Source organism: Mustela nigripes, chromosome 13 (assembly GCF_022355385.1).
Source record: "Mustela nigripes isolate SB6536 chromosome 13, MUSNIG.SB6536, whole genome shotgun sequence".
NCBI classification, from domain to species: Eukaryota; Metazoa; Chordata; class Mammalia; order Carnivora; family Mustelidae; genus Mustela; species Mustela nigripes.
Genome location: NC_081569.1, coordinates 106,191,225 through 106,207,875, shown reverse-complemented (window position 1 = coordinate 106,207,875; position 16,651 = coordinate 106,191,225). Strand labels below are relative to the sequence as shown.

The 16,651-nt window shown below is 35.5% G+C and overlaps 1 protein-coding gene across 1 annotated transcript in view; it reads left to right on the top strand.

The window, feature by feature from the left end:
* C13H14orf39 (chromosome 13 C14orf39 homolog) overlaps positions 1–16,651 on the top strand; it is a 57,151-nt gene that overhangs the window by 6,183 nt on the left and 34,317 nt on the right. Inside the window, exons 5-7 of the mRNA XM_059371295.1 lie at positions 13,343–13,530; positions 13,621–13,663; positions 15,613–15,733. Of these exons, the coding sequence (XP_059227278.1) occupies positions 13,343–13,530; positions 13,621–13,663; positions 15,613–15,733 (352 nt within the window). The remainder of the gene's footprint in view (positions 1–13,342; positions 13,531–13,620; positions 13,664–15,612; positions 15,734–16,651) is intronic.

Here is a 16,651-nt window from a genome sequence, read left to right as displayed (position 1 = left end):
TTTTTAAAGATTTTATTTATTTATTTGACAGAGAGAGATCACAAGTAGGCAGAGAGACAGGCAGAGAGAGAGGAGGAAGCAGGCTCCCTGCTGAGCAGAGAGCTCGATGTGGGGCTCAATCCCAGGACCCTGGGATCATGACCTGAGCTGAAGGCAGAGGCTTTAACCCACTGAGCCACCCAGGCGCCCCGGAAATGTTTCTATTTTTAACGTAATTAGACAAGAGCATAATTTTCTATATTTTTTTGTATTTTATGTTATCTTTTTTATACTTTAGTTTTATTTTTTTACTACTTCTTCTCCCAGCTTTATTGAGATATAACGGACATATAACATTGCTTAAGTTTGAGGTCTACAAACGTGATGGTTTGATATATGTATATAATTTTAAGTGTTTACCACAATAAGTTTAGGAAGGTAGCACATCTGTCATCCTGTATAAGTACTTTTTTTTTGTAGTAAGAACATTTAAGATTTACTCTCTTAGCAACTTTTAAGTATATAATACACTATTGTTATATTTAATATACTGTATATTAAATCCCCAGAACTTATTCACCTTATAACTGGAAGTTTATATCCTTTGGGCAGCATCTCCCTATTTCCTCCACTCCTGGCCCCTAGCAACAACTGTTCTATTTTCTGTTTCTGTGATTGGACTTTTTTTACATATAAGATTACACTGTATTTGTTTTTCTCTTATTTACTCAGCATGATACTCAAGGTCCATCCATGGTGTCGTAAATGGCAACAATTCTTTTTTTATGACTAAATAATATTCCATTGCATATATATATGTCACATTTTTAAAAAATTATTTTTTAAAGGGTTGTAACTCAGTGCCCAATGTGAGACTCAAACTCATGACCCTGAGTGGCCCAGGCAGCTACCCCTATATACCTATTTAAAAAAATTATTACTGAATAATAATTGATGCACAATGTTATATTATTTTCTGGTATATAACATAATGGTGCGCACACACACACACGTGCGTATATATATGGCACATAATGATTTAAAAAATATATCCATTCCTCTGACAATTTAAAAAAAAAATGTATTTAGAGAGAGAGAGCGCGCATGAGCAAGCAGAGGGAGAGGGAAAGAGAGAATCTCAAACAGATTTCCCACTAAGCTTGGAGGCCAATGTGGGGCTTGATCCCCCAACCAAGGAGATCATGACCTGAGCCAAAACCAAGAGTTGGACACTCAACCAACCAAGCCACTCAGGCATCCCCTCACTTATTTTATAACTGGATGTTTGATCCTCTTAATCTCTTTCTTGTATTCCCCACCCTCACTGCACCCCTACCCCGGCAACCACTAAGTTGGTCTCTATATTTAAGAGTCTGTATTTTTTGTGGGTTTTTTCCTAGATTGCATGTCTAAGTGAAAACACTTATTTCCCTTTCCCTCTCTGACTTATTCCAGTCCCTTTAGTACCCCTTAGATTTATCCATGTTGTCACAAATGGCAGGACCTCATTCTTTCTTATGAGTGAGTAGTATTCCATTGCACACATATGTGTGTGTGTGTGTGTATCTCACTCTTTTATCCATTCCTCTGTATATGGACTCTTGCGTTGCAAGTATATCTTGGCCATTGTAAACTATTCAGCTGTACACACAGGGGTGCATGTATATTTTTGAATTAATATTTTTGTTTTCTTTGGATAAATATCCCATAGTGGAATTACTGGATTATATGGTACTTCTATTTTTAATTTTTTGAGGAACTTCCATACTGTTTTCCACAGTGGTTGTACCAATTTATGCTCCCACCAGTAGTGCTCAAAGGTTGCTTTTTCTCCACATTCTTACCAATAATTGTTATGTCTTATCTTTTCAATATTAGCTATCCTGACAGATGTTAGGTGATATCTCTGTGGTTTTGATTTGCATTTCCCTGATGATTAGTGATGTTGAGCATCTTTTCATGAACTTTTTGGTCATTTGTATGTTTTTAGAAATATGTTCACACCCTCTGCCTGTTTTTAACATGAATTATTAGACTTTTTGCTATTCAGTTGTATTGAATTCCTTATATACTTCGCATATTAACACATTATTGGATATATGGTTTGCAGATAGTTTCTTCCATTCTACAGAATGCCTCTTCATTTTGTTGATTTTTTTTTCTTTTCTTTTTTTTTTTTTTTTTCTGTGCAGAAGCTTTTTTAGTTCAGCGTGGCCTCACTAATTTAGTTTTGCATTTCTTGCTTGTGATTTGGGTATTGTAACCAAAAAAATTGTTGCAAAGACCAGTATCAAGGAGCTCTTCCCCTGTTTTCTCCTAGGAGCTTTATGGTTTCAGGCATTGTATTTTAAGCATTTAGTCCATTTTGAGTTAATTTTTCTGAGTATTGTAAGGTAGTGGTCCAGTTTTATTCTTTTACATGTGGATATCCAGTTTTCCCAATACCACTTATTGAAGAGACTATCTTTTCTGCATTGAGTATTCTTGGCTCCTTTTCCAACTATCTTTTAAAAGATTTTATTTATTTATTTGATAGAGATGGGGAGAGCCCAGAGGGAAAGTGAGAGGGAGAAGCAGACTCCTGCTGAGCAGGAAGCCCCATGAAGGGCTTGATTCCAAGATCCTGATATCATGACCTAAGCCAAAGGGAGAGGCTTAACCTGAGTTACCCATGTGCCCCCTCCTTTTCCAGATATTAGTTGACTGTATATACATGGTTTATTTGTGAGTTCTTGATTCTGTTCCATTGGTCTGTGTGTCTGTTTTCATGCCTGTATCATAGTATCTTGATTGCTATATCTTTGTAGCATAGTTTGAAATCAGGGAGTGTGATGCTTCCAGCTTTGTTCTTTCTTAAGATTGCTTTGGCTCTTTGGGGGCCTTTGAAGTTGCATACAAATTTTAGTGTTGTTTTTTCTATTTCTGGGAAAAATGATTCTGGAATTTTGATAGGGATTGCATTGAATCCAAAGATGTCTCTGGGTAGTATGGACATTATAACAATTCTTCTGATACATGAGCACAGGATATCTTTCCATTTATTTGTGTCTCCTTCAGTTTATTTAATCAATGTCTTATAGTATTCAGTGGACAGACCTTTTACCTCCTTGGTTTAATTTATTCCTAAGTATTTTATTGTCTTTGATGTTATTGTTAATGAAATTGTTTTATTTCTTTTTCACATAGCTTATTATTAATATATAGAGATGCAACTGATTTTTGTATGTTGATTTTGTAGTGCAAAATTTCAGTGAATTTGTTGATTAGTTCTAACAGTTTTTGTGTGGAGTTTTAGAGTTTTTTGTAGATAAGATCATGTCATTTTGCAAACAGACCATTTTACTTCTTCCTTTCCTGTTTGGATGACTTTATTTCCTTTTCTTGCCTAATTTCTCTAGCTAGAATTTCCAGTACTACATTGATTAGGAGTGGTGAGAGTGGCATCCTTGTCTTATTGCTGATTTTGAAGGAAAAGCATTTAGCTCTTCACCATCGACTGTGATGTTAGTGATGGACTTGTCATAGATGGCCTTTATTATGTTGAAGTATGTTCCTTCTATACTCAATTTGTTGAGAGTTTTTATCATGAACGTAGGTGTTGAGTTTTGCCAGATGCTTTATCTGCATCTATTGAGTGAATTGTATTTTCTTTTTTTTTTTTAAGATTTTATTTATTTATTTGAGAGAGAGAGCATGAGAAGAGGGAGAGTCAGAGGGAGAAGCAGACTCCCTGTCAAGCAGGAGATGTGATGTGGGACTCAATCCTGGGACTCCAGGGTCATGACCTAAGCCAAAGGCAGTCGCTTAACCAGCTGAGCCACCCTGGCACCCCTGTCTCTTATGATTTGTATCCTTTATTCTATTAATGTGGAATAACATGTTTATTGACTTGTGCATGTTGAGCCCATTCTTGCAACCCATGGATTGCCCCTTGGTCATTGTGTATGATCCTTTTAATGTGTGTTGAGTTTGGTTTGCTAATGTTTTGTTGAGAATTTTTCTGTCTATATTCCTCAGGTATATTGGCCTGTAGTTTTCTTTTCTTGTAGTGTTCTCATCTGGCTTGGTATCAGTGTAATGTTCTTAAAATGAGTTGGAGGGTGTTGACTTCTCTTCTCTTCAGAAGAGTTTGAGAAGTATTGGTATTAATTCTTCAGCTGTTTGGTACAATTCATCAGTGAAACCATCTGGTCCTGGATTTTTCTTTGTTGGGAAGTTTTGGTTACAACTTCAGTCTCCTTACTAATAATTGATCTGTGCAGTTTTTCTGTTTCTTCATGATTGAGTCTTGGTAGGTTGCATGTTTCTAGAAATTCAATTCATTTCTTCTGGGTTATCTTATTGTTTGCCTTGTAATTGTTCATGGTAGCCTCTTATGATCCTTTGTATTTCTATGGTATAATATCTCCTTTCATTTACAATTTTGCTTATTTGAGGTCCTCTCTCTTTTTTTCTTGGTTGGGTTAGCTGAGGGTTTGCAAAACATTTTAATCTTTTCAAAAAATCAACTCTTTGTTTCACTGATTTTTTTCCATTGTCTTCCTCTTCTCCATTTTATTTCTGCTCTAATCTTTCTTGTTTGCTTCCTTCTGCCAGGTTTAGGCTTAGATTGTTCTTCCTTAGATTGTTCTAATTCTTGATGTGTAAAGTTAGTTTATTTACATTTTCCTAATATAAGCATTTATTGCTATAAATTTCCCTTTCAGAACTTTTGCTGCATCACTTCCTTAGGTTTTGGTATATTGTATTTTCATTTTCATTTGTCTTAAGATACTTCTGATTTCTTCTTTGACCCAGTGTTGTTCAGTAGTGTATTGATTAATTTTCACATATTTGTGAATTTTTCATTTTCTTCCTGCTGTTAATTTCTAGTTCCATATCACTATGGCCAGAAAATACCCTTGATATAATTTCAGTCTTCTTAAGCTTATTAAGGTGGCTTTGTGGCTCAAGATATGATCTCTCTACTGGAGAGTATTCCATTTGTTTAAGAAGAATGTATATTCAGGTTTGTTAGATGGAATGTTAGACTGAATGTTCTGTATAAGGCTGTTAGTTCCATTTCGTCTACAGTGTTATTAGGCATGTTGTTTCCTTGTTAATTTCTTTCTGGATGATCTTTCCAATGTTGAAATTGAGGTATTTGAGTCCTCTACCAGTATTGCTTTCTCTCTTCAGTTATGTTAATATTTGCTTTAAATATTCAGGTGGTTTAGTGTTGGTTGCACATATACTTGCAATTATTTTATCTTCTTGATGAGTTGATCTTTTTTATCAATGTATAGAGACTTTGCTTTTTTCTTTGTGTTTTCTGACTGATTTTGACTGAACATCTATATTGTCTGGCATAAGTATAACCCCTTTTTCTCTCTTTTGGTTATCATTTGTAATATCTTTTTCCATCCCTTTACTTTCAGCCTCTGTGTGTCCTTAAAGCTAAAGTAAGTTTCTTGTAGGTGGCATATTTTTGCTTCCTGTTTTTTTTTTTAATTTATTTTTTATTTATTTTCAGCATAACAGTATTCATTATTTTTTGCACCACACCCAGTACTCTATGCAATCCATGCCCTCTATAATACCCACCACTGGTACCCCGACCTCCCACCTCCCCACCCCTTCAAAACTCTCAGATTGTTTTTCAGAGTCCATAGTCTCTCATGGTTCACCTCCCCTTCCAATTCCCCACAACTCCCTTCTCCTCTCCATCTCCCCTTGTTATGCTCCACAAATAAGTGCTTCCTGTTTTTTAAATTCATTGAGCTCTGTATTGTTTGAATTTAGCCTATTTATGTTGAAAATGATTAGTTTTTTTTAGAAGATGCGTTTATTTATTTTCAAGAGAGAGATAGAGTGTGAGCATGATAGTAGATGGGCAGAGGGAGAGGGAGAAAATCTTTGGCAGGCTCCATGCTGAGCATGGAGCCCAATGTGGGACTTGATCCCACCACCCTGAAATCATGACCTGAGATGAAATCAAGAGTTGGGCACTCAACCAATTGACCCATCTAGGTATCCCTAAAATAATTATTGATAAACAAGGACTTCTGTTGTCATTTAATTGTTTTCTGAGTGTTTTTAAAATTCATTTGTTCTGTATTCCTCTCTTGTCTTCCTTTGTGATTTGTTTTTCATAGTTCCTTTCTCTTTATCTTTTGTGTATCTACTATAAGTATTTTTTCCCTGTGGTTACCATGAGGTGTTAACGTAAAACATTTATAAATATAACACTATTTTAAGCTGATATAATGTACCTGCAATTGCATATAAAAACTCTACATTTTTATGTTATTTATGTCATACTTTACATCTTTTTTTTTAAAGGGTGGACATTATATAGGTGTATGCTTTATTTATTTATCTTAAAGTTCCCTTTATTTGTTTAATACATTTTTTAAACTAATCTTTACCCTCAACATGGGGCTTAAACTCATGATCCCAAGATCCCAAGATCAAGATCAGATGCTTCACTGACTGAGCTAGCCAGGTGCCCCACTTTACATCTTTTATACTGTGTATCCATTAACAAGTTATTGTAGCTGTATCTATTTGTTAATATTACTGTTTTTAAACTTTTATACTAAAGATAAAAGTGATTTACAAATTGTTAATACATTATTATGGTATTCTGAATTTGATTATATGTTTACCTTTGCCAGTGAATTTTACAGTTTCATATGTTTTCCTCTGGCTACTTAGTGTCATTTCATTTCAACTTGAAAAATTCCTTTTAAAATTTCCTGTAAAGCTCCTCAAAGGATGATGAATTCCCTTAGCATATGTCTGTCTAGAAATGTCTGTATCTCTCTTTCATTTCTGAAGGACAGTTATGCTGGGTGTACTATTCTTGATTTGCAGTTTTTTGTTTTAGCATTTTGAAAATATGATCTCATTCTCTCCCGGCCCACAAGGTTTCTGCAGAGAAATCTGCTATGAATGTTATAGGGGTTCCCTTGTGTGAAGACATATTTTTCTCTTGATGCTTTCAAAATTCTCTCTTTGTCTTTGACTTTTAATGTTTTGATTATAATATACCTTAGAATAATCTTCTTTGAGTTGATCTTGCTTTGGGTCCTTTGAGTTTCCTATACTTGGATGTCTAACTCTTTCCCATGATTTAGTAAGTTTTCAACTATTATTTCTTTAAACAAACTTTCTGCCATGGGACTCCCATGATGCAAATATTTGTTTGCTTGACAGTGTTTTATGATTCATGTAGGCTTTTTTCATTCTATTTTTTTGTTCCTCTAACTTTCAAATGAACCTATTTCAGATTTGTGAATTCTTTCTTTTGTATGATCAAGTCTCTTGCTGATGCTTTCTGTCATTGTATTTTTCAGCTCTAGGATTTCTTTTCTTTCTTTCTTTCTTTTTTTTTTTTTTTTTTCGATTTTTTTTTTTTGAGAGAGAGTAGAGCAAGCAAGAGAGAGCAAGCAGGAGTGAGGGTAGGAGGCAGATGGAGATGGAGAAGCGGACACCCTGCCAAGCAGGGAACCCGATGCAGGGCTCAATCCCAGGATCATGACCTGAGCTGAAGGCAGACAGTTAACTGACTGAGCCACCCGGCTACCCCTAGGATTTTTGTTTGGTTCTTTTTTATGGTTTTTATTTCTTTATTAAACTTCTCATTTTGTTCATCCATTGTTTTCCTGATTTTATTTCCTGAAACAACCCAGATTAGTTGTCTGGGTTCTCTTGCAGTTTATTGAATTTCTTGAAAATGATTATTTGAATTCTTTGAAAGGCAAATAGTAGATCTCTATTCTTCTATTCCTTAGTTGTTATAGCTTTATTACTTTCTTTTGGTGGTTTCATATTTGCCTGGTTCTTTGTGATCTGTATAGCTTTCATTAATATCTTTGCACTTAAATGAACAAACATCACTTTCAGTCTTTATAGATTGGTTTTGGCAGGTAAAGACCTTTTCCTATTGGTTTCTTAGACTGATGGGTTTACCTCTAGAATTGCAGTCATGATGGGTCAAAGTTGTTTTTGAGGCTGTCTTTGTCCACATTGGGATCTGTGGTGGTTGTGCTTGTTATGAAGGGTTCAGGTAGGTACAATCCTTCTGGTCTCTGGGTGCTTGAGAATGCTTCTAGTACTTCATTCAGTTAGATAGTGCTGGGACAAAGGTCTGCTTCAGGTTCTGTAGTTGGTCTTCAGTCAGCAGGTTTATTACCAAGTATGTGGACTGGTGTGGCTCCCACTTAGCAACCTGGTAGAGCCTGCCTAGTCACTAAATGGATCTGTGGGTGGTCAGGACTGGCCCTAGACTATGGCCAGGAAGGACTGGAACTGAGCCTCTGAGATGTTTCAGGTTACATGTTCAGGTTCCACAGTCATACATTCTGTAGTCCTGGCTCTGAAGGCACAAATAGACATATCTTCGACCAGTTCCTAGGCTGGAGTACTCCTTGACTGTAGTTGGAGGGACTGGAGCCAAGTATAGGGCCCTTTTAGGATCTCTTGGGGGTACATATAGGAGTACCTATTTTGGGGTTCCAAGGCTGGCAGTTCTGCTGATGGCTTTTGGCTGTGAGAGACCTAGAACCAAGTATATGGGTCTTTAGAATCTAGTAGGGTGCAGATAAGAGAGTCTCCCACTGGGAACTAGACCCTTAATACTGTTGAAAAACTGTGGCTGTGAGCGGGTTGGAACCAAGGATAAGGTCTTTTCAGGATCTTCAGGGGGTACAGACGTAAGTATGTCCTGCTTGGGTCCCTGTGTGAGCAGGACTCTTTGGTGACTGTGGCTGGGATGGGCTAGAGCCCGGTTACAGGGCCCTTTCAGAATCTGTAGTCTGAATGAGTTTGGCAGACTAATCTCCAGGGGCTCCTGGATTGCAGACATAAGGACTGGAGCTGGTTCAGGGTCACTTCAGAGTCTATAGCTGGACCAGGGTATGTATGCCTATTACCTAATACTTGGGTGGGTATGACTCCTTCTGGGTCCTTGGATGTATGGTGCTAGTAACAGACCCAAAGCCAAATAGGGCTGTAGCAGAGTTCTCAGTGAGTACTGAACTGTTTATAGGTCTGTAGCCAGGACCACAGTTAATAAGTTACCCACCAGGATGTGAGCCTGCCTTCTCAAAATGACTCTCCTCAGGCTTGGACTATACTAGGATTTCACAGACTTCTACCTGGATCCCAGAGATCCCATAAACACACTTTTGTCCTTGGTTGGATGCTAAATTGTTATTTTTGTTGGGGCAGTACACATGAGGGATATTTTATTCTGTCATCTTACTGACATCACTCCAATTTTTGTATTTTAAAAATTGAAAACACACATACATGGGTGCCTGAGTGGCTCACTCGTTAAGCATCTGCCTTTGGCTCAGGTCATGATCCCAGGGTCATTGAGCCCTGCTTCGGGTTCCCTGCTCAGCAGGAAGTCTGCTTCTTCTTCACTCCCCCTGCTTGAATTTTCTCTCTCTCTCCCCCCCCCCGTTAAATAAATAAATAAATATTTTTAAAAACATATAGAAAATCTAGACTGTAGTGCTCTATATTTAAAGATGGATCTTAAGAGGAGAAGGTAGGGACCAGAGTAATAGATTTGGACTTCTATGGCATTTGAAATCGTAGAAATAGATGATTGCCCAGGGAAATGTATAGTGCAAAAAGGAGAAAGCTAGCATATGCTATCATCTTAGTATTAGGCAGAGAATGGAATTGGTAAAAGATACTGTTACTTTGTCATTTTTAGACCTTGCTTTAACGAAAAGGATTTGAAATTTGTATAATACCATAGTGTTAAAAGAAAACTAAATATAAAAATCAAGGCTATAGGGATATAAGGATAATATAGGAAGATGAAGCCTTTGATTAGGATAGAAATTCATATTATATGGTCTTGCACAGTTGTTAAATATAGGTAAGATTAGAATTCCTAGTAGTAGTCAAGGCGTTGTAGAAATGTGATCAGTTTGAGATTCAGAGTATTCATTTAAAAAACAATTCAGTTGTTCAAAAGTGGCCCTAACTGGGTCCTTCCTGAGTTTTGGGGAGTTGAGTTCCCAGAGTAAAGGGCCTTGCACTGAGGGGAGAATGGGCACTGCTCTTGGGAAGGTTCTGGCAGATGCCTCCTTAGCTGAAGCTTGGAACAGACTCACAGGCAGCAAAGTGAGTTAGTTCAGTGGATGAGGTGAGGTGACGTACCCTAACGTGGGGGACCTCATAACCCAGTTCAGATTACTTTCTTCCATCCTCTCTTAAAAAAAGGAAGGAAGGAGGGAAGGAGCCCAGCTCAGCTGTTTAGGATAACAGAGGTTTTTTCTGGTAATGAGATTTGAGAGAAATTTCTGCCCTGAGTTTTCATGAAAAGGGACTTACGCAGCATGGTAGTCAGTTACCTTCTTCAGTGGCCTCCCCAAATAAACCCCATACATACATTCATACGTACATATAACTTCTCCTTAGAACATCTCTCAATGCAAGTCAAGGTTGTAAAACATTATTAAAATGCTTCTATGAGGGGCTAAAACAAAGCAGTTTAAATATGTACCTCTCTAATAGTGTTTGTTATGGATGACTTCTCTTAGGTAGCTAAAGGTATTAAAGTGGAAACAGGTTTTTCTTAAAAAACAAAACCACATAGGTTGGTTGAACTGATGACTCAATATCAGACATGTATAGAAGAAAAAAGACTCCATTTGCTGGTATCATGTGTACTGAAGGAAACCGAGGTACCAGCTTCTTGTTTCTCCTAATCTTCCATTCTAGACATTAAGTATTGTTGGCAACAGGTGAGATAGTCAGGCTATGCTGGTCTTTGCTAAAGTTCCTGTATGGAGTATATAAGAAGAGTGGGCATGAATATATAACAGGAATAGGGTAAATGTGATATGCTTATTTCATCTGAAACTGGTGACTCAGACTCAGTTTTCTAATAGATATTTCCCTCTTCCCTGCACCATTTCCCCCAAAAGTGAGAGACTAATTAGCAAATGTATATTAAAAGGAATAAGAGTTTGTTTTGGGCTCAAATGTTTTACTTGATGAAAGGGGACAGAGTTTAGTATATCAAACAAATTAAAACATTCAGAAGATTCAGATCTGCTGACCAGTACAATACTGTTATCCTTAATTTTTTTTCCTCAGTATACATTATAAAAACTGTTCTTGTTTTCTCAGCTCCTAAGATGAGATAATCAGTATAGTGTCTTTAAATAAATTTCCCCATATAGTGTCTTGATTTAGAAAGTTTACAGAATTTTGAGGGGCATAAGGACTATGTATTTTTAGAAGATTTTCAATGAATATTATTTCTTGATGCTAAGTAGATGATAAGAATTGGGTAAAAACAGGATCTAGGAATATATTTCCTGTAAAGAACCTGGATTGAACATTTTCATTGCTGTAGATTAGTATAGGCAGATTTTTTTATTATTATGAAAGGCCAAATAGTAAATATTTTAGGCTTTATATGTTATACAGTCTCTGCTGATATTCAGCCCTGCTGTTGTAAATTCAAGAACAGCTTTAGATGCTATGTAAATGAATTGCTGTGTTCTAATAAAACTTTGTGGATGTTATAGCTTGAATTTCATATAATTTTAATGTGTCATGAGATAGTATTATTTTTTATTTTTTCAATAGCTCACAGGCCATACAAAAACAGGTATAAGGTTGAATTTGGCCCATTGGTTTAAAAAAGTAAAATGAAAAGGGTTAATATCCTCTTGTAAGAATTAACTGTCCACTTAAGACTTGTGTCCAAATTGGTGACCATCCACCTCTACCTGCATTGGACTGGAGGAGCTCTTCCAAACAGTGCTGAAATTTTCTTCATAAATAGTTAAGGTGTATATAAGAATGGCTGTGAACCCAGAGCTCTAACACATAAAGCATGACTTCCTATTAAAATGTCAGCTTAGAGAATTGAAAGTTTAAAAAGCATAGTTACAGAGGTAGCTGAACTGGGGAGGGTAGAAACCAAAAACCTCAGGGAGGATAGAGATCAGGAAGTCATTGGAAAAATGAGGTTTTCATTTTAGTTTTGATTTGTGTTTCCCTGATGATGAGTGATGTTGAGCATCTTTTCATGTATCTGGTGGCCCTCTGTGTATGTTCTTAGGAAAAATGTCTATTCACGTGTTCTACCCATTTTTAATTGGACTGTTGATTTTTGGATGTTCAGTTTTGCAAGTTCTTTATATATTTTGGATACTAACCCTTTATCAGATATGTCTGATTTGCAAGTATCTTCTCCCATTCCATAAGTTGCCTTTTACTTTTGTTGTTTCCTTCATTGTGCAGAAGCTTTTTATTTTGATGAAGTTCCAAATACCAACAACACAAGAAACAGCAGGGGTTGGCAAGGTTGGGAAGAAAGGGGAACCCTCTGCACTGTTGGTGGAAATGTAACCTGGTGCAGCTACTCTTGAAAATGGTATAGAGGTTCCTCAGAAAGTGAAAAATAGAACTCCCCTATGATCCAGCAATTAAACTACTAGGTATTTACTCAAAGAATACAAAAATACTAAATTAAAGGGATACATGTACCCCAGTATTTATAGCAGCATTTTCTACAACAACCAAATTATGGAAACAGCCCAAGTATCCATCAACAGATGGAAGATAAAGATGTGGTACCTATATACAATGGAATATTTCTCAGCCATAAAAAAGAAAGAAATTTTGCCATTTGCAATGACATGGATGGAGCTAGAGAGTATTATGCTAAGCAAAGAAAATCAGAAAAATATAAATACCACATGATTTCACTTATATGTGGAACTGAAGAAACAAACTAACAAAGAGGGGAAAAAAGAGAGAGGGAGGCAAACCAAGAAACAGACTTTAACTATAGAGAAAAAACTGATGGCTACCAGAAGGGAAAATAGCTGGGGAGATAGGTTAAGTACGTAATGAGGATTAAGGAGTCCACTTGTAAGGAGCACTGAGTGATGAATGACATATATTGTACACCTGAATCTAGTATAACACTGTATGTTAACTAACTGGGATAAATAAAAACTTTTTATAAAAAGTAGGTTCTGCAGTATTAACTAAGAAGAGAAATAAAAGCATCACAGAGTTAGACAAGTAGATCATTGGTGACCTTGAGAAGGGCAGTTTCTTTTCTTTTCTGGGAGGAGGGCAGTTCCTTTGGAATGGTGGGAGTAAAATTGAAGGGGGGCAAGGAATAACTCAAGTAGAGGAGAGAAAAAGTAGAGAGTTGAAAAGTGGAATGAAGTTTAAGGAAAATTTGAAAGGTAAAGAGTATTGAGGGAAACATGGATAAGTTGGCATTTGACTTGTCTTTTATGCTTAACTTTTTAGACTTTAACAGGTGACACTTAGACAGTTTTTAGATATGTTCTTGTTGTATTGTCATCATTTCTTTTAATTTTAACAGAAAAATGTACCATGGTTATATATGTCAGTATAAAGATGTTTTGAAGCAGTATCAGTTAAAATACTCAGAAACACCACTTTCACAAGAGTATTATAAGAAGAAAAGAGAACATGAAGAAATTCAAAATAGAGTATTGGCATGTACTGAACAACTAAAAATAAATGAAACTATCTTTATGGAATTTCTAGGTATCAATATTTTTATCATATGTTTAAATAACAGCATCTCGGACATGAAAAGAACAATGAATCAGACTAAAATATGATTTTGTTTTTCAGTGCCTGCTCCTTTTCCATCACTTACTAAATGGACATTGCATATGTATCCACAAAGTATTTTTACCTAGAATTTTTATTAGATAAGTATTATTTCTATATTTTAATTGTTATTATCTTTTACTGGTAAGAATCAAATGGATTTGGGTTTTTTTTTGTTTAATTAAAAAAATTAGAAGTTACTTTAAAGGTCATCTGGGATTGGTTTTCATATATGTGCATGTGATGAGAAGCAAGCAATTTTAATGAGAATAAAATGGTATATATGTCTGGCTTTAAGTGGTTTATCTTAGCAACCAAACCAATGAAAAAGTCATCTTTCTCTGTCTTAGCAAAGAAAGAGTTCCAGTTAAATCTGTTGATTATTACTTCTTAGGTTAGGAATGTGGTGAGGAGGTGAGTCACAATTATCTACTCATCTATTAGAGATTGATTTGGTACCTACCTTGTGCCAGGCAGCCCTTGAGAAGTTACAGAGCTTTTTGTAAGGAGCTCACAGTTTAGTAGGGAAGATAGACACATAAATAATTCTAATACAGTGGCATTTTATTAGATGATTAAGTAATTCTTAATTGGTCTAAGTCTCATCTGTTTGTCCAGGAGATCTTCCCTGATGATGAACTTAGAACTTTAATCCTCTTCCAACCTCTACAACCTTTCATGTGCTTTCCTATAGATTATAACTCCACTGCTTGTACTAAGTCTTCTTTATCCCTGCATTCTACCTCGCTTCATTCTGCTTCATTCTAAATCATCCTTTTAACTCCTTTGTTGCTTGCTCTCTTCATGTTTAGGTTTTAGCTTATACTGTTTTTAGTTGTTTATTTGCTGCCTGCCTGTGTTGTGACTTCTCAATAGGAAGAGGCAGAGGTTGGTTGATGCACGAGGCATAGCAGAAGTTTAGGAAGTTTGATGTAGGAAGGGATGAGAAATAAGATTATGTGAGAAACAAGAAGAGGTGATGGAGATAGGGAAAACTGAAGATTAGGATTTAAACTGAAGATTAAGATTAGTATCTGAAAATTTTAATTGATACTTTTTATGACAATATAGCATTATAAGTAATATTCATCTGAAATTTTATGTTTTAAGGCAGAGTATTTCTTACTCTGCCTTAACTCGACAGATTTTCTCTAGGGTTCATGTTCACTGCCACTATTCCATTAATTTTTAAGTTCTCCTAAATGATTTGTGGAGTAACTTAGGAAATTGTAATAGTTAATAACTATGCAGGATGTCTGTTAACAGCTGAGAAATTCTTGAAATTGGGCATAAATCTTGTTTAAGCATGAAGCCCAGGTGGAAGATCTAGCTGTCTTCTGAGTCTGGCAGCTACACTGATGAAACTTAACAGAGTAAGAAAAGGGAAATTGGATGGATTTTTATTTAATCAATCAATCAATTAATATTTTAAAAAGATTTAGTTATTCTTGAGAGAGGAGGGTTAGAGGGAGAGACACTCTGCTGAGCTCAGAGCCCTACTGTGGGGCTTGATCCTATGGCCCTTAGACCATGACCTGAGCCAAAATCAACACTCAGACACCCAACTGACTGAGCCACCCAGGTGCCCCAGTTGGATTTTTAAATGTTGACTTTGGAATAAATAAATAATGGAAACACAGAAGTTAAATTTGGAACTGAATTGATTATGTATTATTAGTCATGCCAGAAGACATGATGAACATGGGTAAAAAAAAATAAAAACAAAACAACCACCATGTGAAATATTTAAGTAAAAGGAAAAATTCTAACAAATATTTTTCGGGAAGAGTTTTAAGCTCAATATATAACATAGGTAAGCAATAAGTTATCTTTGTCAGTTTGCCAAATGATTATATTAGTTTTACCTCTATTTTCAGATACTGTTATTAATATTGCTTATTGCCAATATGGAACATACATAAATAATGTTACATAGTATTAACTATTTCTGGTATGGTACATATATTATAAATGTAAAATTTACTTGCATAACATAGTTCCTTAACATAAAAGGGCTAACATGAGATTTAAGACACAAGATATTCTTAAACATGCCAGTGATTATTCCAAAAGTTCATCTGAATTGAAAAAAGAAGTAGATGAAGTGGAAATAGAAGTAAATTATTTAAACCAGGTATATATTTTGTAATATGTTTCTAATATATGTATTAATGTATAAGTATAATGCTATGTTAGTTGACAGTCTTAGAAGTGCTATTTCTAAAGAGCCTAAATATAGAGAAAGACTTAGGAAAATCTATTTACCTCTGATTACCTTTGGAGCCAATATGTGTTTTAGGTACAGAGCGTATTTAGTTATGAGTTTTACGGAATAGTTTAATTTTCTTTGGAAGTTGAAAAAAGATTAATTAAAAACAAGACACAGCTTAATAACAGGAATTTAAAGGCACTAAAAGGGCTACAACAGTGTTGTCAAAAAAGAGAACAAGACAGTAAATTGTTTAAATAATTTAATTTTGAATATTTATGGTTTTAATCTTTATAAAACTAAGTTAGAACTAGTTTAGCCCTTAAGATGATGGTGCATGATATTTTTCTCGAATACATTTTTATTGTCCTCTACCAAAATGGCTTTCATTGACTGTTTGAGAACCCATCAAAGTCATTTCCAAATTATGAGAAAAAATATTGAACACCTGATTTTATGGACTTTTTGTAAATTGTGTTAAAGAAGGTACATTCACCATTCATAGGTATAAGTCTCCAAATAATGTAAAATCATTTTAATAAGAAGAACAAAATAGATGCTACTTCCTTCAAAATATAGGGTAACTGTGTCTATATATAGGAAATTGATACCTACTTTGCTTCTGACCTTTTTAAAAAGAAGATGGAGGTTCACTGAATCTAGGTTTGTTAATGGATTTGTAAGGAAAAGTTAAAGGAGTTAAAGGAGTATGAATTATTTTTAATTTTGACCTTGTTGAAAAACTTTCACTAAAAGATAGTAATACACATTATAGAAGCCATCTATGAAAAACCCACCGCAAATATCATTCTCAATGGAGAAAAACTGAAAGCTTTTCCGCTA